The 25,325-nt window shown below is 50.0% G+C and overlaps 1 protein-coding gene across 3 annotated transcripts in view; it reads left to right on the forward strand.

Annotated features, from left to right (window-relative positions):
* Positions 1-25,325, forward strand: part of TET3 (tet methylcytosine dioxygenase 3) — a 167,998-nt gene that overhangs the window by 137,872 nt on the left and 4,801 nt on the right. For all 3 annotated transcript variants that reach the window (XM_082257033.1, XM_082257034.1, XM_082257035.1), the window contains 4 exons: positions 535-685; positions 6,142-6,231; positions 12,827-12,964; positions 14,624-14,960. In XM_082257033.1, the coding sequence (XP_082113159.1) occupies positions 535-685; positions 6,142-6,231; positions 12,827-12,964; positions 14,624-14,960 (716 nt within the window). The remainder of the gene's footprint in view (positions 1-534; positions 686-6,141; positions 6,232-12,826; positions 12,965-14,623; positions 14,961-25,325) is intronic.

The raw sequence follows: 25,325 nt of genomic DNA on the forward strand, positions 1-25,325 counted from the left end.
TTACTAGAGGAGGCGGCCATCTTACTAGAGGAGGCGGCCATCTTACTAGACGAGGCGGCCATCTTACTAGAGGAGGCAGCCATCTTACTAGAGGAGGCGGCTATCTTACTAGAGGAGGCGGCTTTCTTTCATGTCAGAGCTCCACCCCCATAACTGGTGAGGAATATTCCAGAAGAAGCAGAAGTGCTTCACAGAGCAGAGATCCGCAGAATGAATGACACGGAAAAGATTCCTCCCTGGCAATTCTTATCTCCTGAGACGGCATTTTCTTAGGTGACCCCACACTGCAGATATACAGACAGTAATACCTTAGGTGACCCCACACTGCAGATACAGACGTCTGTAGAAGTCTCCCCTCATGTTAGGAAGTTCTCTGATATTTTTCAGGAGGAATTCAGGACACAATTTAGACATTGGGGGGGGGAGGGGATGACATTTCTCGATGTCCCGAATATTATAAAGTTTTGGTTTCTGGTTGAATGTTTTCTTTATCAGTGACCGGAAATTTCTTCCCATTCATTTCCTGTGTTGTAGCCGGACCTGCGCCTGTCAAGGGAAGGACCCCAACTCCTGCGGAGCCTCCTTCTCCTTCGGATGTTCCTGGAGTATGTACTTCAATGGGTGCAAATACGCTCGCAGCAAGACCCCCAGGAAGTTCCGGCTGGTAGGAGATCATCCTAAGGAGGTAGGTGGCCGTTATCCCTCCCTCCCACCCTCCATCCCTCCATCCATCCATCCCTCCCTCCCTCCATCCATCCCACCCTCCCACCCTCCATCCATCCATCCCTCCCTCCCACCCTCCATCCATCCATCCCTCCCACCCTCCATCCATCCCACCCTCCCACCCTCCATCCATCCATCCCTCCCTCCCACCCTCCATCCATCCATCCCTCCCTCCATCCATCCCACCCTCCCACCCTCCATCCATCCCTCCCTCCATCCATCCCACCCTCCATCCATCCCTCCCTCCCTCCATCCATCCCACCCTCCATCCATCCCTCCCTCCATTCATCCCTCCTTCATCTTCATCACCTTCCTGATGGCCGCCATGTTTTCCATAATCCCAGCACTGGTGGGAATGGGAAGGCTGATCTCACCTCTACATCCGATTCCTGCACCAATCACAGTTCATCTGCCAACCAATCAGGGGGTGTCATTAACTTTACATTCACCCCCCCCCCCCCCCAGCGATTCTCAGATCTCAGTGTGCGATTCTGGAGCAATGTGGTAACCGGCTCTGATTTGCAGGGTTTCCCCGCACTGCACAGTGTGAGCCGGGACTTCTTCTTTGCTGGTTTCTATTGATGGTAATAAAGGTGAAGAGCACCGAAGATAACCGCTTCATGGGTCCAACACCAAAGAAGGAGAAGCCTCCATCCATCCATCCATCCCTTTATCCATCCATCCATCCATCCCTCTATCCATCCACCCATCCATCCCTCTATCCATCCATCCATCCATCCCTCTATCCATCCACCCATCCATCCCTCTATCCATCCACCCATCCATCCATCCATCCCTCTATCCATCCACCCATCCATCCATCCCTCTATCCATCCATCCATCCATCCCTCTATCCATCCACCCATCCATCCGTACATCCACCCATCCATCCATCCACCCATCCATCCACCCACCCATCCATCCCTCTATCCATCCATCCATCCCTCTATCCACCCATCCATCCCTCTATCCATCCATCCATCCATCCATCCCTCTATCCATCCACCCATCCATCCCTCTATCCATCCACCCATCCATCCATCCATCCATCCCTCTATCCATCCATCCCTCTATCCATCCATCCATCCCTCTATCCATCCACCCATCCATCCCTCTATCCATCCATCCCTCTATCCATCAATCCCTCTATCCATCCATCCATCCCTCTATCCATCCATCCATCCATCCCTCTATCCATCCACCCATCCATCCATCCCTCTATCCATCCACCCATCCATCCCTCTATCCATCCATCCATCCATCCCTCTATCCATCCATCCATCCATCCCTCTATCCATCCACCCATCCATCCCTCTATCCATCCACCCATCCATCCCTCTATCCATCCATCCATCCATCCCTCTATCCATCCATCCATCCATCCCTCTATCCATCCACCCATCCATCCATCCATCCCTCTATCCACCCATCCATCCCTCTATCCATCCATCCCTCTATCCATCTGTACATCCACCCATCCATCCATCCCTCTATCCATCCACCCATCCATCCACCCACCCATCCATCCCTCTATCCATCCATCCATCCATCCCTCTATCCACCCATCCATCCCTCTATCCATCCATCCCTCTATCCATCCGTACATCCACCCATCCATCCATCCATCCATCCATCGCTCTATCCATCCCTCTATCCATCCATCCATCCATCCATCCCTCTATCCATCCACCCATCCATCCCTCTATCCATCCATCCATCCCTCTATCCATCCATCCATCCATCCCTCTATCCATCCACCCATCCATCCATCCATCCCTCTATCCATCCATCCATCCCTCTATCCATCCACCCATCCATCCATCCCTCTATCCACCCATCCATCCCTCTATCCATCCCTCTATCCATCCATCCCTCTATCCATCCACCCATCCATCCACCCACCCATCCATCCCTCTATCCATCCATCCCTCTATCCACCCATCCATCCCTCTATCCATCCGTACATCCACCCATCCATCCATCCATCCCTCTATCCACCCATCCATCCATCCCTCTATCCATCCATCCATCCATCCATCCCTCTATCCATTAATCCCTCCATCCATCAATCCTTCCATCCACCCACCCATCCATTCATCCATCCATCCATCCCTCCCACCCTCCATCCATCCATCCCTCCCACCCTCCATCCATTCATCTCTCCCTCCCTCCATCCATCCCTCCCTCCGTCCATCCATCCATCCATTCATTCATTCATCCCTCCCTCCCTCTATCCACCCATCCATCCATCCATCCCTCTATCCATCCACCCATCCATCCATCCATCCCTCTATCCACCCATCCATCCCTCTATCCATCCATCCCTCTATCCATCTGTACATCCACCCATCCATCCATCCCTCTATCCATCCACCCATCCATCCACCCACCCATCCATCCCTCTATCCATCCATCCATCCATCCCTCTATCCACCCATCCATCCCTCTATCCATCCATCCCTCTATCCATCCGTACATCCACCCATCCATCCATCCATCCATCGCTCTATCCATCCCTCTATCCATCCATCCATCCATCCATCCCTCTATCCATCCACCCATCCATCCCTCTATCCATCCATCCATCCCTCTATCCATCCATCCATCCATCCCTCTATCCATCCACCCATCCATCCCTCTATCCATCCATCCATCCATCCCTCTATCCATCCACCCATCCATCCCTCTATCCATCCACCCATCCATCCATCCATCCCTCTATCCATCCACCCATCCATCCATCCCTCTATCCATCCATCCATCCATCCCTCTATCCATCCACCCATCCATCCGTACATCCACCCATCCATCCATCCACCCATCCATCCACCCACCCATCCATCCCTCTATCCATCCATCCATCCCTCTATCCACCCATCCATCCCTCTATCCATCCATCCATCCATCCATCCCTCTATCCATCCACCCATCCATCCCTCTATCCATCCACCCATCCATCCATCCATCCATCCCTCTATCCATCCATCCCTCTATCCATCCATCCATCCCTCTATCCATCCACCCATCCATCCCTCTATCCATCCATCCCTCTATCCATCAATCCCTCTATCCATCCATCCATCCCTCTATCCATCCATCCATCCATCCATCCCTCTATCCATCCACCCATCCATCCATCCCTCTATCCATCCACCCATCCATCCCTCTATCCATCCATCCATCCATCCCTCTATCCATCCATCCATCCATCCCTCTATCCATCCACCCATCCATCCCTCTATCCATCCACCCATCCATCCCTCTATCCATCCATCCATCCATCCCTCTATCCATCCATCCATCCATCCCTCTATCCATCCACCCATCCATCCATCCATCCCTCTATCCACCCATCCATCCCTCTATCCATCCATCCCTCTATCCATCTGTACATCCACCCATCCATCCATCCCTCTATCCATCCACCCATCCATCCACCCACCCATCCATCCCTCTATCCATCCATCCATCCATCCCTCTATCCACCCATCCATCCCTCTATCCATCCATCCCTCTATCCATCCGTACATCCACCCATCCATCCATCCATCCATCGCTCTATCCATCCCTCTATCCATCCATCCATCCATCCATCCCTCTATCCATCCACCCATCCATCCCTCTATCCATCCATCCATCCCTCTATCCATCCATCCATCCATCCCTCTATCCATCCACCCATCCATCCATCCATCCCTCTATCCATCCATCCATCCCTCTATCCATCCACCCATCCATCCATCCCTCTATCCACCCATCCATCCCTCTATCCATCCCTCTATCCATCCATCCCTCTATCCATCCACCCATCCATCCACCCACCCATCCATCCCTCTATCCATCCATCCCTCTATCCACCCATCCATCCCTCTATCCATCCGTACATCCACCCATCCATCCATCCATCCCTCTATCCACCCATCCATCCATCCCTCTATCCATCCATCCATCCATCCCTCTATCCATCCATCCATCCATCCCTCTATCCATTAATCCCTCCATCCATCAATCCTTCCATCCACCCACCCATCCATTCATCCATCCATCCATCCCTCCCACCCTCCATCCATCCATCCCTCCCACCCTCCATCCATTCATCTCTCCCTCCCTCCATCCATCCCTCCCTCCGTCCATCCATCCATCCATTCATTCATTCATCCCTCCCTCCCTCTATCCACCCATCCATCCATCCATGTGATGATCTGGGATGAGGTCTAAAATGGCTCTATGAACTCGGTTACATTAAAGCGGGACTCCGGCTCTGGATTTATAACTGATTACACTTCTCCAGCCTGGCCCAATCACCTGTATACAGTATATACCGAACCTGGAAAAAGTATTCACACCCCTGAAATTCTCCACATTTTCTCATGTTACCCCCAGAAATGTATTTTATTGGGATTTTATGTGATAGACCGACACAAAGTGTCCATAATTGTGAAGTGGAAGGAAAATGATAAATGATACAAATAAATCTGTGAAAAGTGTGGCTGCATTTGTATTCACCCCCCTTTACTCTGATACCCCGAACTACAATCTAGTGGAACCAATTTCCTTCAGAAGTCACCAAATTAGTAAATAGAGTCCCCCTGTGTGTAATGTAATCTCAGTATAAATACAGCTGTTCTGTGAATCCTTCAGAGGTTTGTTAGAGAACCTTAGTGAACAAACAGCATCATGAAGGCCAAGGAACCCCCCAGACAGGTCAGGGATAAAGTTGTGGAGAAGTGTAAAGCAGGGTTAGGTTATAAAACAATCTCCCAAGCTTTGACCATCTCACGGAGCGCTGCTCAATCCATCATGGGAAAATGGAAAGAGTATGGCCCAACTGCAACCCTACCAAGACATGGCCGTCCACCTAAACTGACCGGCCGGGCCCCTACCAAGACATGGCCGTCCACCTAAACTGACCAACCGGGCCCCTACTAAGACATGGCCGTCCACCTAAACTGACCGGCCGAGCCCCTACTAAGACATGGCCGTCCACCTAAACTGACCGGCCGGGCCCCTACCAAGACATGGCCATCCACCTAAACTGACCAGCCGGGCCTCTACCAAGACATGGCCATCCACCTAAACTGACCGGCCGGGCCCCTACCAAGACATGGCCGTCCACCTAAATATATACAATATATATCATGTATACCATGTACAGTATATAGTATATACCCCCACAGCTAGGAGACAATATATATAATGTATACCATGTACAGTATATAGTATATACCCCCACAGTCAGGGGACAATATATATCATGTATACCATGTACAGTATATAGTATATACCCCCACAGCTAGGAGACAATATATATCATGTATACCATGTACAGTATATAGTATATACCCCCACAGCTAGGAGACAATATATATCATATATACTCCTTCAGGTCACTCATCCATCTCTCTGTCGTATTTTCAGGAGGATTTGCTGAAGGACAGCTTCCAGAATTTGGCCACCAAGGTGGCCCCGGTGTACAAGCAGCTGGCCCCCCAGGCCTACACCAATCAGGTAATCATTTCTGTCTATGTAACGTGACTATGGATGTGCGGAGAGTTATATATATATATATATACTATGATTACAGAAGTGCGGAGAGATATATATATATATATACTATGATTACAGAAGTGCGGAGAGTTATATATATATATATACTATGATTACAGAAGTGCGGAGAGTTATATATATATATATACTATGATTACAGAAGTGCGGAGAGATATATATATATATATACTATGATTACAGAAGTGCGGAGAGTTATATATATATATATATACTATGATTACAGAAGTGCGGAGATATATATATATATATATACTATGATTACAGAAGTGCGGAGAGTTATATATATATATATACTATGATTACAGAAGTGCGGAGAGTTATATATATATATATACTATGATTACAGAAGTGCGGAGAGATATATATATATATATATACTATGATTACAGATGTGCGCATTAGCGGTAGGGTGTTCGGAGCTCCTATACCCAGGGTGGGTACGGGGAAAAATCAAGAGAGCAGCCTAAAAACATCAAAATTACGAGGCTTATATACCAATGCCAGAAGCCTGGCCAACAAGATGGGAGAGCTGGAGCTGCTGATGTTTGAGGAGGACTTAGATTTTGTGGGGATAACTGAGACTTGGTTTGACAGCTCTCATGACTGGATGGCGACCATTCAGGGGTATTCCCTTTATTGCAGAGATAGAGAGGGTAAAAAAGGGGGAGGGGTATGTTTGTATATTAAGAACAGTATACAGGTAAATATGAGGGATGATATTAATGGAGCTATGGACGAGGCAGAATCCCTATGGGTAGAGCTTCAAAGGAAAGGCACGGTGGGGAAGGTAATATTGGGCGTATGCTATAGGCCCCCCAACCAGAGTGAGGAGGGTGAGGCGGACCTCATGTTACAGATAGGATTGGCAGCAAGGATGGGAAATGTCATTATAATGGGGGACTTTAATTATCCTGATATAGACTGGGCAGAAGGAACCGCGCACTCAGCCAAGGCTCGGCAGTTCCTAAATGTTTTGCAGGACAATTTCATGGGTCAGATGGTGAATGCACCGACAAGAAACAATGCGGTACTTGACCTACTGATTACCAACAATACAGACCTGATCACGGATATAGAAATACGGGACAACTTAGGAAACAGTGACCATAGGTCAATTGGTTTCAGTATTAATCATAGTAATAGGAAACAGAGGGGTAATATAAGGACACTGAATTTCAAAAGAGCCAATTTCCCTAAACTGCGCTCACTGCTAGAAAATATCAATTGGGATAGAACCCTGGGAACAAAGAACACGGAGGAAAAATGGGAGTGCTTCAAGAGCATACTAAACAAGGGGATTGACCAGTGCATTCCACAGGGAAATAAATTTAAAAGAGCAAAACTAAACCCTGGGTGGCTAAACTCCAACATAAAAATGTATATTAGAGCTAAAGAAAAGGCCTTCAAAAAATACAAGGCTGAGGGGTCATTGGCAGCATTTAAGCATTACAAAGAGTGCAATAAGAAATGTAAAGATGAAATCAGGGCGGCTAAAATAGAACACGAGAGACATATAGCGGAGGAGAGTAAAAAGAACCCCAAGAAGTTCTTTAAGTATATAAACAGTAAGAAAGCGAGGCCAGAACACATTGGCCCCATAAAAGATGATAAGGGAAATATGGCCACTGAGGACAGAGAAAAGGCGGAAGTGTTAAATAATTTCTTTTCTTCAGTCTTCACAAAGGAATCGGGGGTCTACACGAACCCAGCTTGTAAGGCCGAACTAAATAATACACCTCAGGAAGTGCCGCCATGGCTAACAGAAGATAGACTTAGAGCTAAACTAGAGAAACTTAACATAAATAAATCCCCGGGACCGGATGGCTTGCACCCGAGGGTTCTAAATGAGCTCAGCCAGGTGATTGCAAGACCGTTATTCTTGATCTTTAAGGATAGTTTACAGACGGGTATGGTGCCAGCTGATTGGAAAAAAGCCAACGTGGTACCAATATTTAAAAAGGGGCCGAGATATATCCCGGGTAACTATAGGCCGGTCAGCCTAACATCAGTAGTCTGCAAAATTTTGGAGGGGATGATAAGGGACCACATACAAGACTTTAGTAATGAAAACGGTATTATAAGTAGTAATCAGCATGGATTCATGAAAAATCGTTCGTGCCAAACCAATCTATTAACCTTCTACGATGAAGTGAGCTGCCACCTAGATAAAGGAAGGGCTGTGGATGTGGTGTATCTGGATAAAGGAAGGTCTGTGGATGGAGTGTATCTGGATAAAGGTAAGTCTGTGGATGTGGTGTATCTGGATAAAGGAAGGTCTGTGGATGTGGTGTATCTGGATAAAGGAAGGTCTGTGGATGTGGTGTATCTGGACTTTGCAAAGGCCTTTGACACCGTTCCCCACAAACGCTTACTGTACAAACTAAGGAAGATAGGTATGGACCATAAGGTGAGTACCTGGATAGAGAACTGGCTCCAGGGGAGGGTCCAGAGGGTGGTGATTAATGGGGAGTACTCGGATTGGGCGGGTGTGGCAAGTGGGGTCCCCCAATGTTCTGTCCTGTGGCCAATCCTGTTTAATTTATTCATAAATGATCTAGAGGAGGGGATATCTAGTACAATCTCAGTATTTGCGGATGATACTAAACTAAGCATGCCAATATCTTCTATGCAGGATGTGGAAACCTTACAAGTGGACCTGAACAAAATAACGGGGTGGGGGGGGGCAACTACATGGCAGATGAGGTTTAATGTTGATAAATGTAAAGTAATGCACTTGGGTGCCAGAAACCAGAAAGCAAGCTACTCACTAGGGGGGGGGACCTCTGGGTGAGTCTAGGATGGAAAAGGACCTGGGGGTACTGGTAGACAACAAGCTTGGCAGTGGCATGCAATGCCAAGCCGCCGCAAGCAAAGCCAACAGAATACTGGGATGTATAAAAAAGGGGATTCACTCCAGAAATAAAGAGATTATTCTCCCACTCTACAAGACTCTGGTCCGGCCACATCTGGAGTATGCTGTCCAGTTCTGGGCACCGGTCCTCAGGAAGGATGTGCTGGAACTGGAGAAAGTCCAGAGAAGGGCAACAAAAATAATTAGGGGAATGGAGGGCATCAGCTATGAGGAAAGACTACAAGCACTGAACTTATTCTCTCTGGAGAAGAGACGATTGAGGGGGGATATGATATCAATGTACAAATACTGTACTGGTGACCCTGGCATAAGGAACAAACTATTCAGAGAAAGGAGATACAATAAGACACGTGGCCACTCACTAAAAGTAGAGGAAAGGCGGTTTAACCTTAAAGTGCGTAAGGGGTTCTTCACTGTAAGAGCGGTAAGGATGTGGAATTCTCTTCCACAAGCAGTCGTATCAGCAGGGAGCATCGATAGTTTCAAAAAACTATTAGATGGACACCTTAGAGACCACAACATACAGGGGTATACAATGTACAACATACAGGGGTATACAATGTACAACATACAGGGGTATACAATGTACAACATACAGGGGGTATACAATGTACAACATACAGGGGTATACAATGTACAACATACAGGGGTATACAATGTACAACATACAGGGGGTATACAATGTACAACATACAGGGGTATACAATGTACAACATACAGGGGGTATACAATGTACAACATACAGGGGGTATACAATGTACAACATACAGGGGTATACAATGTACAACATACAGGGGGTATACAATGTACAACATACAGGGGTATACAATGTACAACATACAGGGGGTATACAATGTACAACATACAGGGGTATACAATGTACAACATACAGGGGTATACAATGTACAACATACAGGGGTATACAATGTACAACATACAGGGGTATACAATGTACAACATACAGGGGTATACAATGTACAACATACAGGGGTATACAATGTACAACATACAGGGGTATACAATGTACAACATACAGGGGGTATACAATGTACAACATACAGGGGTATACAATGTACAACATACAGGGGTATACAATGTACAACATACAGGGGTATACAATGTACAACATACAGGGGTATACAATGTACAACATACAGGGGTATACAATGTACAACATACAGGGGGTATACAATGTACAACATACAGGGGGTATACAATGTACAACATACAGGGGTATACAATGTACAACATAAAGGGATATACAATGTACAACATACAGGGGTATACAATGTACGGTTAAAAGCAAACACACACATCATAGGTTGAACTGGATGGACTTATGTCTTTTTTCAGCCTCACTAACTATGTAATATATATATATACTATGATTACAGAAGTGCGGAGAGTTATATATATATATATACTATGATATAGAACCTACCTAGAGGGGAGTTGGTGGGAGGATCCTGGTTTTCTGGGGTGGGGTGAACAGACACAACCCTCCCGTATCCCACAATGCACTTCTCCTGCCCACAGATTGCACCTAGGTGGAGGAGGGGGTTTGGACCCTCAGAGGACTCCTGTAGGAGGATTTGTGTGATGTGGCACCTGCATGAAGATGGAGATTTATCGTAAAATATACACCGCCTGCCAACGCGCGTCCAACGTGTGCTCAACGTGTGCTCAACGTGTGCCCAACGTGTGCCCAACATGTGCCCAATGTGTGCCCAACATGTGCCTAACGTGTGCCCAATGTGTGCCAAACGTGTGCCTAACGTGTGCCCAACATGTGCCCAATATGTGCCCAACATGTGCCCAATGTGTGCCCAACATGTGCCTAACGTGTGCCCAACATGTGCCCAACGTGTGCCTAACGTGTGCCCAACATGTGCCCAATGTGTGCCCAACATGTGCCTAACGTGTGCCCAATGTGTGCCAAACGTGTGCCAAACGTGTGCCCAATGTGTGCCCAACGTGTGCTCAACGTGTGCCCAATGTGTGCCCAACGTGTGCTCAACGTGTGCCCAATGTGTGCCCAACATGTGCCCAATATGTGCCCAATGTGTGCCCAATGTGTGCTCAACGTGTACTCAACGTGTGCCCAATGTGTGCCCAACATGTGCCTAACGTGTGCCCAATGTGTGCCCAACCTGTGCCCAATGTGTGCCCAACGTGTGCTCAACGTGTGCCCAATGTGTGCCCAACGTGTGCCCAATGTGTGCCCAACGTGTGCTCAACCTGTGCCCAACATGTGCCTAACGTGTGCCCAACATGTGCCTAACGTGTGCCCAATGTGTGCCCAACGTGTGCTCAACGTGTGCCCAATGTGTGCCCAACATGTGCCCAATGTGTGCCCAACGTGTGCTCAACGTGTGCCCAATGTGTGCCCAACATGTGCCTAACGTGTGCCCAATGTGTGCCCAACGTGTGTTCAATGTGTGCCCAATGTGTGCCCAACGTGTGCCCAATGTGTGACCAACATGTGCCCAATGTGTGCCCAACGCATGCCCAACATGTGCCCAACGCGTGCCCAACGCGTGGCCAACATGTGCCCAACGCGTGGCCAACATGTGCCCAATGTGTGACCAACATGTGCCCAATGTGTGCCCAACGCATGCCCAACATGTGCCCAACGTGTGCCCAATGCGTGCCCAACGCGTGCCCAACGTGTGCCCAACGCATGCCCAACATGTGCCCAATGTGTGCCCAACACATGCCCAACGTGTGCCCAACATGTGCCCAACGTGTGCCCAATGTGTGCCCAATGCGTGTCCCAACGTGTGCCCAACGTGTGCCTAACGTGTGCCCAACGTGCGCTCAATGTGTGCCCAACGCGTGCCCAACGTGCGCTCAATGTGTGCCCAACGCGTGCCCAACGCGTGCTCAATGTGTGCCCAACGCGTGCCCAACGTGCGCTCAATGTGTGCCCAACGCGTGCCCAGTGTGTGCCCAACGCAAGGCGTGCCCAACGCGTGCCCAACGTCTTCACCAACCAAGCCCTGTCTTGGAAACGCACAGGAAGTGACATGGAAAGGCACAGGAAGTGACATGGAAACGCACAGGAAGTGACATGGAAAGGCACAGGAAGTGACATGGAAACGCACAGGAAGTGACATGGAAACGCACAGGAAGTGACATGTTAGATTTCATCTATTGAGGGGGCTCAGATAGGGAGTTGGTTGGCCTGTGGGACATGGAGACTTCTCTATGATTATCGGGGGGATGGGAAGACATGGATGACTATCAGTCCATCCAGAACTGGGAGATCCGTTTACAGTCAGTGCTGGAGAATTTCACCGCCTGGCAGCTCAGACCCCCCGGACCTCCCGGGTCTGCACCCTCCATGTGGACATCACGAGGGTTCCACTCTCCATTCTTTATATTATGGAAGTTTCTGGAATATAAAGGCGGGGAGAGCGCCCCCATGTGGACAGGAGCTGACCTGGGAATTATGGGAAATCTCTCCACCATCCCCTATAATATGGATGGTCGGACCCAATAAACCATCGCCCACAGGAAGTCAGCCGATGACAATCAGTAGCCGGTGATTGGCTGAGGAACGTCCAGTGATGTCACTTCCTCCCCACACATAACGATCGCCAGCAAAGATCATCGTCTGTCTCTGTGGAGGTTCACTGACTTTATTTTCTTTCTCTCTCTCAGGTCAACAATGAGGAAGTGGCAATAGATTGTCGGCTGGGTCTGGAGGAGGGGCGGCCGTTCTCCGGGGTGACGGCGTGTATGGATTTCTGTGCCCACGCACACAAAGATCAGCACAATCTCTACAATGGCTGCACTGTGGTAAGGAGACCATCGATCGATCCCTACAACAGCCTGGAGCCCATCGATCGATCCCTACAACAGCCTGGAGCCCTCGCAATCTGCTGCACCTGATTCACCCATGGTGCTCCCCCCCACCACACCTTCATCCCTACTGATCACCTTCATCCCTACTGATCCCCTTCATCCCCACTGATCACCTTCATCCCTACTGATCACCTTCATCCCTACTGACCCCCTTCATCCCCACTGATCACCTTCATCCCTACTGATCACCTTCATCCCTACTGATCACCTTCATTCCCTACTGATCACCTTCATCCCTACTGATCCCCTTCATCCCCACTGATCACCTTCATCCCCATTGATCACCTTCATCCCTACTGATCACCTTCATCCCTACTGATCACCTTCATCCCTACTGATCCCCTTCATCCCTACTGATCCCCTTCATCCCTACTGATCACCTTCATCCCTACTGATCCCCTTCATCCCTACTGATCCCCTTCATCCCTACTGATCACCTTCATCCCTACTGATCACCTTCATCCCCACTGATCACCTTCATCCCTACTGATCACCTTCATCCCTACTGACCCCCTTCATCCCCACTGATCACCTTCATCCCTACTGATCACCTTCATTCCCTACTGATCACCTTCATCCCTACTGATCCCCTTCATCCCCACTGATCACCTTCATCCCCATTGATCACCTTCATCCCTACTGATCACCTTCATCCCTACTGATCACCTTCATCCCTACTGATCCCCTTCATCCCTACTGATCCCCTTCATCCCTACTGATCACCTTCATCCCTACTGATCCCCTTCATCCCTACTGATCCCCTTCATCCCTACTGATCACCTTCATCCCTACTGATCCCCTTCATCCCTACTGATCCCCTTCATCCCTACTGATCACCTTCATCCCTACTGATCACCTTCATCCCCACTGATCACCTTCATCCCTACTGATCACCTTCATCCCTACTGATCCCCTTCATCCCTACTGATCCCCTTCATCCCTACTGATCACCTTCATCCCTACTGATCCCCTTCATCCCTACTGATCCCCTTCATCCCTACTGATCACCTTCATCCCTACTGATCACCTTCATCCCCACTGATCACCTTCATCCCTACTGATCACCTCCATCCCTACTGATCACCTTCCTATTCACCCATGGTTGTTCCTCACATTGGGATTGAGAACCCCCCCCCCCCAATGTACTATGGGATGATGATACCCCCCCCATGTACTATGGGATGATGATACCCCCCCCATGTACTATGGGATGATGATACCCCCCCCCATGTACTATGGGATGATGATACCCCCCCCCCCCATGTACTATGGGATGATAATACCCCCCCCCCCATGTACTATGGGATGATGATACCCCCCCCATGTACTATGGGATGATGATACCCCCCCCCATGTACTATGGGATGATGATACCCCCCCCCCCCATGTACTATGGGATGATAATACCCCCCCCCCCATGTACTATGGGATGATAATACCCCCCCCCCATGTACTATGGGATGATAATACCCCCCCCCCCCCCATGTACTATGGGATGATAATACCCCCCCCCCATGTACTATGGGATGATAATACCCCCCCCCCCCCATGTACTATGGGACTGAGATAACCCCCGGTGTGTTTTCTCTGTAGGTTTGCACCCTGACAAAGGAGGATAACCGGACGGTGGGGAAGATCGCGGAGGATGAGCAGCTCCATGTTCTGCCTCTATATAAGATCTGCAGTACAGATGAGTTCGGGAGCGAGGAGGCTCAGGCAGAGAAGATCAGGAAAGGAGGACTCCAGGTTCTCTCCTCCTTCCCCCGAGAGGTCCGCAAACTTCCCGAACCCGCCAAGTCCTGCAGGCAGAGGCAGCTGGAGGCCAAGAAGGCCGCTGCTGAGAAGAAGAAACTCCAGAAAGAGAAACTGACGACCCCGGATAAACCCAAGCAGGAGCCCGAAGACCCGAATGTCCCCCAGCAGAGCCCAGGTAAGGAATGTCCCCCAGCAGAGCCCAGGTAAGGAATGTCCCCCAGCAGAGCCCAAAGACCTGAATGTCCCCCAGCAGAGCCCAGGTAAGGAATGTCCCCCAGCAGAGCCCAGGTAAGGAAAGTCCCCCAGCAGAGCCCAAAGACCTGAATGTCCCCCAGCAGAGCCCAGGTAGGGAAAGTCCTGGTGCCGACCTCAGGACCTTCACTCTAAATGTCCTCTGAAATCTTCCCTTCCAGTGCCAAGCTTTGCTGGTAGGGAATTCCTAGCTTGTGGTATCCCCTCCCCCGAGCATTTAGAAATGGTGGCCTTCAGGTTGGGGTTATTTATGGAAAGTAGTCCAGGCAGAGACATTCATCATTCCCGAGAATCTCCCCAATCCAAGCAGAGCGGATGACGCCCCCATTCCTGGGGTTGTAGAGGAATGGATGACAGCCAATAATTGGTGCCGGCTTCCCGGATTGGTCGTATAATTCTACCGCCATTATTTGTAGCTGATCTGATTTATAAATAAATTTTTATTTCATGAGAGCAAACCCTGGCCTCAGGTTTCCAATGAATATATTTTAGGGTGAACCTGTAAGAATAGAAATGTGGGAGTGGCCATCGCTGACTGTCCAATCACAGACAACCTGATGTTGGCTTCTACCTGGAGAGTCAATGATCTGCCGAAGCCGGTAAATCCGGAGCTGTCCTGCACATTTCTTCCAGGGTGACATCCCCGAAGCTGCAGAACAATAAGAGCCCCCGTCATTGGGGCCCCCCAATACTTAGAATGAGCCCCCCAATCCTTAGAATGAGCCCCCCAATCCTTAGAATGACCCCCCAATCCTTATAATGAGCCCCCCATTCCTTATAATGACCCCCCAATCCTTAGAATGAGCCCCCCAATCCTTAGATTGAGCCCCCCAATCCTTAGAATGAACCCCCCAATCCTTAGATTGAGCCCCCCAATCCTTAGAATGAGCCCCCCAATCCTTATAATAAGCACCCCAATCCTTAGAATGAGCCTCCCAATCCTTAGAATGAGCCCCCCAATCCTTAGAATGAGCCCCCCAATACTTAGAATGAGCCCCCCAATCCTTATAATAAGCACCCCAATCCTTAGAATGAGCCTCCCAATCCTTAGAATGAGCCCCCCCAATCCTTAGAATGAGCCCCCCAATACTTAGAATGAGCTCCCCAATCCTTAGAATGATCTCCCCAATCCTTAGAATGAGCCCCCCAATCCTTAGAATGAGCCCCCCAATCCTTAGAATGAGCCCCCCAATCTTTAGAATGAGCCCCCCAATCCTTATAATGAGCCCACCAATCCTTAGAATGAGCCCCCCAATACTTATAATGAGCCCACCAATCCTTAGAATGAGCTCCCCAATCCTTATAATGAACCCCCCAATCCTTATAATGAGCGCCCCAATCCTTTGAATGAGCCCCCCAATACTTATAATGAGCCCACCAATCCTTAGAATGAGCCCCCCAATCCTTAGAATGAGCGCCCCAATCCTTTGAATGAGCCCCCCAATACTTATAATGAGCCCACCAATCCTTAGAATGAGCCCCCCAATCCTTAGAATGAGCCCCCCAATCCTTAGACTGAGCGCCCCAATCCTTAGAATGAGCCCCCCAATACTTATAATGAGCCCACCAATCCTTAGAATGAGCCCCCCAATCCTTAGAATGAGCCCCCCAATACTTATAATGAGCCCACCAATCCTTAGAATGAGCCCCCCAATCCTTATAATGAGCCCCCCAATCCTTAGAATGAGCCCCCCAATCCTTAGAATGAGCTCCCCAATCCTTAGAATGAGCCCCCCAATCGTTATAATGAGCCCCCCTATCCTTAGAATGAGCTCCCCAATCCTTAGAATGAGCCTCCCAATCCTTATAATGAGCGCCCCAATCCTTATAATGAGCCCCCCAATCCTTAGAATGACCCCCCAATCCTTAGAATGAGCCCACAATCCTTAGAATGAGCCTCCCAATCCTTATAATGAGCACCCCAATCCTTAGAATGAGCCCCCCAAAACTTAGAATGAGCCCCCCAAAACTTATAATGAGCGCCCCAATCCTTATAATGAGCCCCCTAATCCTTATAATGAGCCCCCAATCCTTATAATGAGACCCCCAATCCTTAGAATGAGCCCCCTAATCCTTATAATGAGCCCCCAATCCTTATAATGAGCGCCCCAATCCTTATAATGAGCCCACCAATCCTTAGAATGAGCCCCCCAATACTTATAATGAGCCCCCCCAATCCTTAGAATGAGCGCCCCAATCCTTAGAATGAGCCCCCCAATCGTTATAATGAGCCCCCCAATACTTATAATGAGCCCCCCAATCCTTATAATGAGACCCCCAATCCTTAGAATGAGCGCCCCAATCCTTAGAATGAGCCCCCCAATCCTTAGAATGAGCCCCCTAATCTTTATAATGAGCCCCCTAATCCTTATAATGAGCCCCCCAATCCCTATAATGAGACCCCCAATCCTTAGAATGAGCCCCCCAATCCTAGAATGAGCGCCCCAATCCTTATAATGAGCGCCCCAATCCTTATAATGAGCCCCCCAATACTTAAAATGAGCCCCCTAATCCTTATAATGAGCCCCCCAATACTTAAAATGAGCCCCCCAATCCTTATAATGAGCCCCCCAATCCTTTTAATGAGCCCCTATATACAGTAATGGTGGGAGACACTCTATAATATCCTATCATCATTTTCTATGGCAGAACCTTCTAATGACCATTCTGGGTCCATGCTGATGATGAAGTGGGGTTCATATTTTGTGGGGTTCATATTTAGTGGGGTTCAGATTTAGTGGGGTTCAGATTTTGGTAATTCTGTGGAATTTGGGGAAATCTCTGGTGGGAAGTGATTCCCTGGAAATCGATCGATCAGTGGAGGAACTCCGGGTTCTATTCGTGTATTAGGAATCATTATCATAAATCTGACCCCCAAAATCAGACCCTGACAATCTACTTCCAGAGGGGGAGGGGTGCCGGGGTTCGGCCCGTAGAATGTTCTAGATTTCGATGGCACTGGAAGAAGATTTTCATGACTGGAGGAGGGACTCCCCCATGGGTGCTCAACCTGCGGCCCTCCGGCTGTTGCAGAACTACAACTCCCATCATGCTTCTGCTTTTGGGAGTCATGCTTGTTTAATTGACAGCCTTGCAATGCCTCATGGGACTTGTAGTTCCTCAGGTTAAGCAGCCATGGACTACACTGTCCTCCGGCCTCTATGGGAAGAGGGACTCGGTGACACCGGAGGGCCCATTTCCAGTTCACCGCCATGGTAAGTCATGGTGGCCACCACTAGAGCCCATAGGAACTCTTCAATGGGATATCAATAGAGGCGGAGCAATAATGTAAAAGTTAAAGAGTAACACCCCCCCTCCCCCCCTCTGGGTGATCTCTGCACATTGCAAGGTGTGTAACAAACTTTGTTGCAGATTCCTTCCTTTTGTTATTGTGAAGAAATCTTTGTTTGTTCCTCTGTGCTGAGCGAATGGGAGTGGCTTTATAATTATCTATCAGCTGCTGCACCTGCAGGGTTCTAATGAGGAAAGTGGCCGGGTCTGCGTTCCTATAGATGTCATTTCCTTTTGGAAGAATCTCACCAGAAGTGAAATTTGTGTTGCAGGGGATGCCCAAAATCTGACTTGTATATTACTGCAGAACTGGGGAAATCAGTCAGCCAATCACAAGCAGGAAAGGACATTTCTGGGGGGGGCGGGGCTCTGTATATCATCTGTATACAGAGCGCCCCCCCCCCAGGCGGCCATATTGCATTATACAGAAAATGACAGCGGCTGCAGATTGGAAAGGAAATGACATTTCTGGGGGGCGGGGCTCCCATTACAGTAATTCTACGCGCTAGATCATTATTTATTTATTTTCCCATGACAGTGGAGTTACCCTTTAGGGCCTCCCCCTCCCATTACTGTGCCAGACCGGTGACATCTCCGGGGTACGGACATTAACCCCTTCCCACTGCCGCCTCCTGCCCCTTTAAGTGGAGGAAAATGCCGTGTGAGCATTCTGATTGGCTGTCACAGCGCTCAGATTACTAAAAGCTCCCAATTCTAAGAATTCATTGGGAGCGTTCAGTTACTGTGCTGGGAGGGTGCAGGTGGGGTGGGGGGGTGGAGGCAGTGTGCAGAGGGGGGGGGCAGGGAGGGCACAAGTGGGGTGCAGGGAGGGCGCAGGTGGGGTGCAGGGAGGGCACAAGTGGGGTGCAGGGAGGGCACAGGTGGGGTGCAGAGAGGGCGCAGGTGGGGTGCAGGGAGGGCACAAGTGGGGTGCAGGGAAGGCGAAGGTGGGGTGCAGAGAGGGCGCAGGTGGGGTGCAGGGAGGGCGCAGGTGGGGTGCAGAGAGGCTGCAGGTGGGGTGCAGGGAGGGCGCATGTAGGGTGCAGGGGGCACAGGTGGGGTGCAGGGGGACACAGGTGGGGTGCAAGGAAGGTGCAGGGAGGGCGCATGTAGGGTGCAGGGGGGCACAGGTGGGGTGCAGGGAGGGCACAAGTGGGGTGCAGAGAGGGCGCAGGTGGGGTGCAGGGAGGGCACAAGTGGGGTGCAGGGAGGGCGCAGGTGGGGTGCAGAGAGGGCACAAGTGGGGTGCAGGGAAGGCGCAGGTGGGGTGCAGAGAGGGCGCAGGTGGGGTGCAGGGAGGGCGCAGGTGGGGTGCAGAGAGGCTGCAGGGAGGGCGCAGGTGAGGTGCAGGGAGGGCGCAGGTGGGGTGTAGAGAGGCTGCAGGTGGGGTGCAGGGAGGGCACATGTAGGGTGCAGGGGGCACAGGTGGGGTGCAGGGGGGATGCAGGGGGGCACAGGTGGGGTGCAGGGGGTCACAGGTGGGATGCAAGGAAGGTGCAGGGAGGGCGCATGTAGGGTGCAGGGGGGCACAGGTGGGGTGCAGGGAGGGTGCAGGGGGGCACAGGTGGGGTGCAGGGAGGATGCAGGGAAGGTGTAGGGAGGGCGCAAGTAGGGTGCAGGGGGGCACAGGTGGGGTGCAGGGAAGGTGCAAGGGGGCACAGGTGGGGTGCAGGGAGGATTCAGGGAGGGAGCATGTAGGGTGCAGGGGGGCACAGGTGGAGTGCAGGGAGGGTGCAGGGGGGCACAGGTGGGGTGCAGGGAGGGCGCATGTAGGGTGCAGGGGGGCACAGGTGGGGTGCAGGGAGGGTGCAGAAGGGCACAGGTGGGGTGCAGGGAGGATGCAGGGAGAGTGCAGGGGGGCACAGATGGGGTACAGGCAGAGTGCAGGGGGGGCACAGGTGGGGTGCAGGGAGGATGCAGGGAGGGCGCATGTAGGGTGCAGGGGGGCACAGGTGGGGTGCACGGAGGGTGCAGGAGAGCACAGGTGGGGTGCAGGGGGGCACAGGTGGGGTGCAGGGAGGATGCAGGGAGGGCGCATGTGGGGTGCAGGGAGGGCGCATGTGGGGTGCAGGGAGGGCACATGTGGGGTGCAGGGGGGCACATGTGGAGCGCAGGGGGGCGCTCTCAGCACAGTGAACTGTGTACATATAGACACATATATGAGGCAACTCGGTGTTACAGCCCCGCCCACTGAGAGACTGCATATCGAGGTACAGAAATGTATTCTCTGTATTATGATGTTGGGGGTTCGGCATTATTCGGTGTTATTGGGAAACGTCTCTGGGGATCAATGCAAAAATAAAATTTCATTTCATTCAACATTAAAAATGTCCAATTCCTTTAAATAACAAGTCGGGGGGTCTGTGTGCTGTTAGGAGAAACACCGGCTAGGCACACAGTACACATAAACACCGGCTAGGCACACAGTACACATAAACACCGGCTAGGCACACAGTACACATAAACATCGGCTAGGCACACAGTACACATAAACACTGGCTAGGCACACAGTACACATAAACACCGGCTAGGCACACAGTACACATAAACACCGGCTAGGCACACAGTACACATAAACACAAGCTAGGCACACAGTACACATAAACACCGGCTAGGCACACAGTACACATAAACATCGGCTAGGCACACAGTACACATAAACACTGGCTAGGCACACAGTACACATAAACATTGGCTAGGCACTCATTTAACTCTTTGATCACCCACGGTGTTTACCCCTTCCCAGCCAGTGTCATTAGTACAGTGACAGTGCATATTTTTAGTATTGGTCCCCACAAAGTGTGGAAAGTGTCAGTTAGTGTCAGATTGTCCGGCACAATATCGCAATCCCGCTATAAGTCGCTGATCTCTTCCATTACTGGTATAAAAATTAAATGTAACAAATCCCAGTATTATTGGCATCGTTTGTAGAGGAAATGTGTAACTTCTACGCCAATCGATCGATATCGGATTATCGGGATTTGTAGCGGAATGACGATTGGAAGAAATTCGATTTTTACATTTTTTATTGGGAAAGTTTTATAGCAGAAAGTAAAAAATATTGTTTTTTTTTCAGAATTGTTGCTCTTTTTTTGTTAAAAAATTAAAAATGCACAGGAGATGAAATAGAAATCTCTGTGTGTGGGGAAAAATTGTATTTAGGTTCAGCGTCGCACGACCGCCTAATTGTAACGCAGCGCCCAATTACAAAAAATGGCCTGCTCATAAGGGGGTAAAATCTTCCGGAGGGCGAGTGGTTATAAAAATTGAAATCCCTGTAAAATGTCCCTCTCTGGAAATCGATCGTCGATAATAATGCCTGCGGCTCGCTAAACCCCTGTTCCGTGAGAAAACCATCCCCTCGTCACTTCCGGAGGGTACGGATTTCTCACGGCAGTGAGTGTAACGTTATACTTACCGCCGTTACATTATTTCCTCTGCACTATGAGTGATCTCCGCTCCTCTCCGTCACTTCCCTGATCTCCGCTCCTCTCCCTGTCACTTCCCTGATCTCCGCTCCTCTCCCTGTCACTTCCCTGATCTCCGCTCCTCTCCGTCACTTCCCTGATCTCCGCTCCTCTCCCTGTCACTTCCCTGATCTCCGCTCCTCTCCCTCTCACTTCCCTGATCTCCGCTCCTCTCCCTGTCACTTCCCTGATCTCCGCTCCTCTCCGTCACTTCCCTGATCTCCGCTCCTCTCCCTGTCACTTCCCTGATCTCCGCTCCTCTCCCTGTCACTTCCCTGATCTCCGCTCCTCTCCGTCACTTCCCTGATCTCCGCTCCTCTCCCTGTCACTTCCCTGATCTCCGCTCCTCTCCGTCACTTCCCTGATCTCCGCTCCTCTCCGTCACTTCCCTGATCTCCGCTCCTCTCCCTGTCATTTCCCTGATCTCCGCTCCTCTCCGTCACTTCCCTGATCTCCGCTCCTCTCCCTGTCACTTCCCTGATCTCCGCTCCTCTCCCTGTCACTTCCCTGATCTCCGCTCCTCTCCGTCACTTCCCTGATCTCCGCTCCTCTCCCTGTCACTTCCCTGATCTCCGCTCCTCTCCCTGTCACTTCCCTGATCTCCGCTCCTCTCCGTCACTTCCCTGTTCTGGGGTAATAAATATAAAAGCGGATCACGGAGCCGACATTTACATCTCATACACCCGCCGCCGCTTTCATATTTATTAGCCCACATCAGGAAAGTTACAAGAATAGGAGCGGAGATGTCTCATAGTGCAGCCGCGCTGTTTTATGTAACCGCCGCAAGTTTAACATTACTTTCACTACCGTCATTATTTCATACCTTCTGAGCATGCGCACTTCTCATCTCCTCTGCTCTTCCATGATGTTTCCGCCTCTCTGAGCATGCGCACTCCTTCGCTGCTCAGCTGTTTCTCACAGGAAGTGACGAGGGTATGGTTTCTTCACGTTACACCCCCCCTCCCCCGATAACCCAGTCACATGACCGATCCCAATGGTTCCATTAGCCAAATGACAGCAACTCTATGTAAGGGAAGGGGCGGGGACAGTGGTGACATCATTGCCTAACTATGACAGTCCCATTATTTGGATAGTGATGTCACTGTTGTCCCCGCCCCTTTGCAGTAGAAATACATGGACAGTGAGTGGGCGGAGTTAGATCTGAGCTGTCAGCTGATCCCATATTAAGGCGTTTTCGGGGTCAGTTTACTGAAATACATTATATGACCAAAAGTATTGGGACGCCTCTCTATATATACACCACCCCTCCCCCCTCTCTATATACACTATACACCCCTCCCCCCTCTCTATATACACTATACACCCCTCCCCCCTCTCTATATATACTATACACCCCTCCCCCCTCTCTATATACACTATACCCCCCCTCCCCCCTCTCTATATACACTATACACCCCTCCCCCTCTCTATATACACTATACACCCCTCCCCCCTCTCTATATATACACTATACACCCCTCCCCCTCTCTATATACACTATACACCCCTCCCCCCTCTCTATATACACTATACACCCCTCCCCCTCTCTAAATACACTATACACCCCTCCCCCTCTCTATATATACTATACACCCCTCCCCCTCTCTATATACACTCTACACCCCTCCCCCTCTCTATATACACTATACACCCCTCCCCCTCTCTATATACACTATACACCCCTCCCCCTCTCTATATACACTATACACCCCTCCCCCCTCTATATATACACTATACACCCCTCCCCCTCTATATATACACTATACACCCCTCCCCCTCTATATATACACTATACACCCCTCCCCCTCTATATATACACTATACACCCCTCCCCCTCTATATATACACTATACACCCCTCCCCCTCTATATATATACTATACACCCCTCCCCCTCTCTATATATACATTATATGACCAAAAGTATTGGGACGCCTTTACACACACCTGAACTTTAACCCCTTCAATATTGGGCACTCCCCTCCCCCTTCCTGCCCAGGACAATTCTCAGATTTCAGCGCTCTCACACTTTGAATGACAATGACGCGGTCATGCTACATTGTACCCAAATCACATTTGTATCATTTCTTTCACACAAATAAGAGATTTCTTGTGGTGGTAATTAACCCCCTCCCACCCGGGCCATTGTACATATACGGCCGGGTGGGAGTCTCGTCCTTCTGATTGGACGTTCCGGAATGTCCTTCAGAAGGAGAGAGATCGATCTGCCTGTGTCCCTCGGACACAGAGCAACATCACTCGGCAGGAGGGCCCTGTGATTGGCCCTCCTGATCACATGACGGCTGTGTCCAATCACAGCCGTCATGTAATGTCAATACAGCCGTTGTAACGGCTTCGATCTCTTCTCCTCCTGACAGATCCTGTCACTGAGGAGAAGATCAGAGGATCGATGCTGCAGCGGGGGGATCAGTGAGTATTTCTAATTACTCACTGATCACAGGGGGGGTCTGTGCTGGTAATCAGAACATTGATTACCAGTGCAGCCCTGGGGGGAGGGGATGCCACTAGAGCCACCAGGGATGGCAAACAGGGCTCAGAGAGCCCCCCAGTGCCCTCCTATCAGTGCTGCCCACCAATGCCATCTATCAGTGCCCCCAATCAGTGCCCACCAATGCTGCATATCAGTGCCCCCCCCATCAGTGCCCCCCCCCATCAGTGCCTGTCAGTGCGGCGTCGTCAGTGCAGGAAAAAACGTATCTATTCACAAAATTTTATAACCTAAACAAAAAAACTTTTTTTTTTTTCAAACTTTTCGGTCTTTTTTTATTTGTGCACCAAAAAAGAAAAAACCTGGCGGTGATCAAATACCACCGAAAGAAATCTCTATTTGTGGGGAAAAAATGACACAAATTTGGTTTAGGTACAGTGTTGTATGACCGCGCAATTGTCATTCAAATTGCAACAGCGCTAAAAGCTGAAAATTGGTCTGGGAAGGAAGGGGGTTTAAGTGCCCGGTATTGAAGTGGTTAATCACCTCTGGGGGGGGGGGGATTATTTTTTACTAAAAAAAAGAAAAAGACAGAAAATGTTGAAAAAATAAAAGTTTATCTTAATTTTTGTAAATAAGTAATTTTTCTCCTTCACTGATGAGGCGGCAATAATATGCCGCACTGATTGGGGTCACTGATGGGCAGTGATGAGCAGGCACTGATGGGCACTAATTGGGGATACTGATGAGCAGGCACTGATGGGCATTAATTGGGGTCACTGATGGGCTTTGTTGAGCAGGCACTGATGGGCACTAATTGGGGACACTGATGAGCACTGATGAGCAGGCACTAATTGGGGACACTGATGGGCAGCACTATGGGCACTGATGAGCAGGCACTGATGGGCGCTAATTGGGGACACTGATGAGCAGCACCGATGGGCACAAATTGGGGACACTGATGAGCACTGATGAGCAGGCACTGATGGGCACTAATTGGGGTCACTGATGAGCAGGCACTGATGGGCACTAATTGGGGACACTGATGGGCAGCACTATGGGCACTGATGAGCAGGCACTGAT

Source organism: Pelophylax lessonae (genome assembly GCF_965119305.1).
Source record: "Pelophylax lessonae genome assembly, chromosome: 4".
NCBI classification, from domain to species: Eukaryota; Metazoa; Chordata; class Amphibia; order Anura; family Ranidae; genus Pelophylax; species Pelophylax lessonae.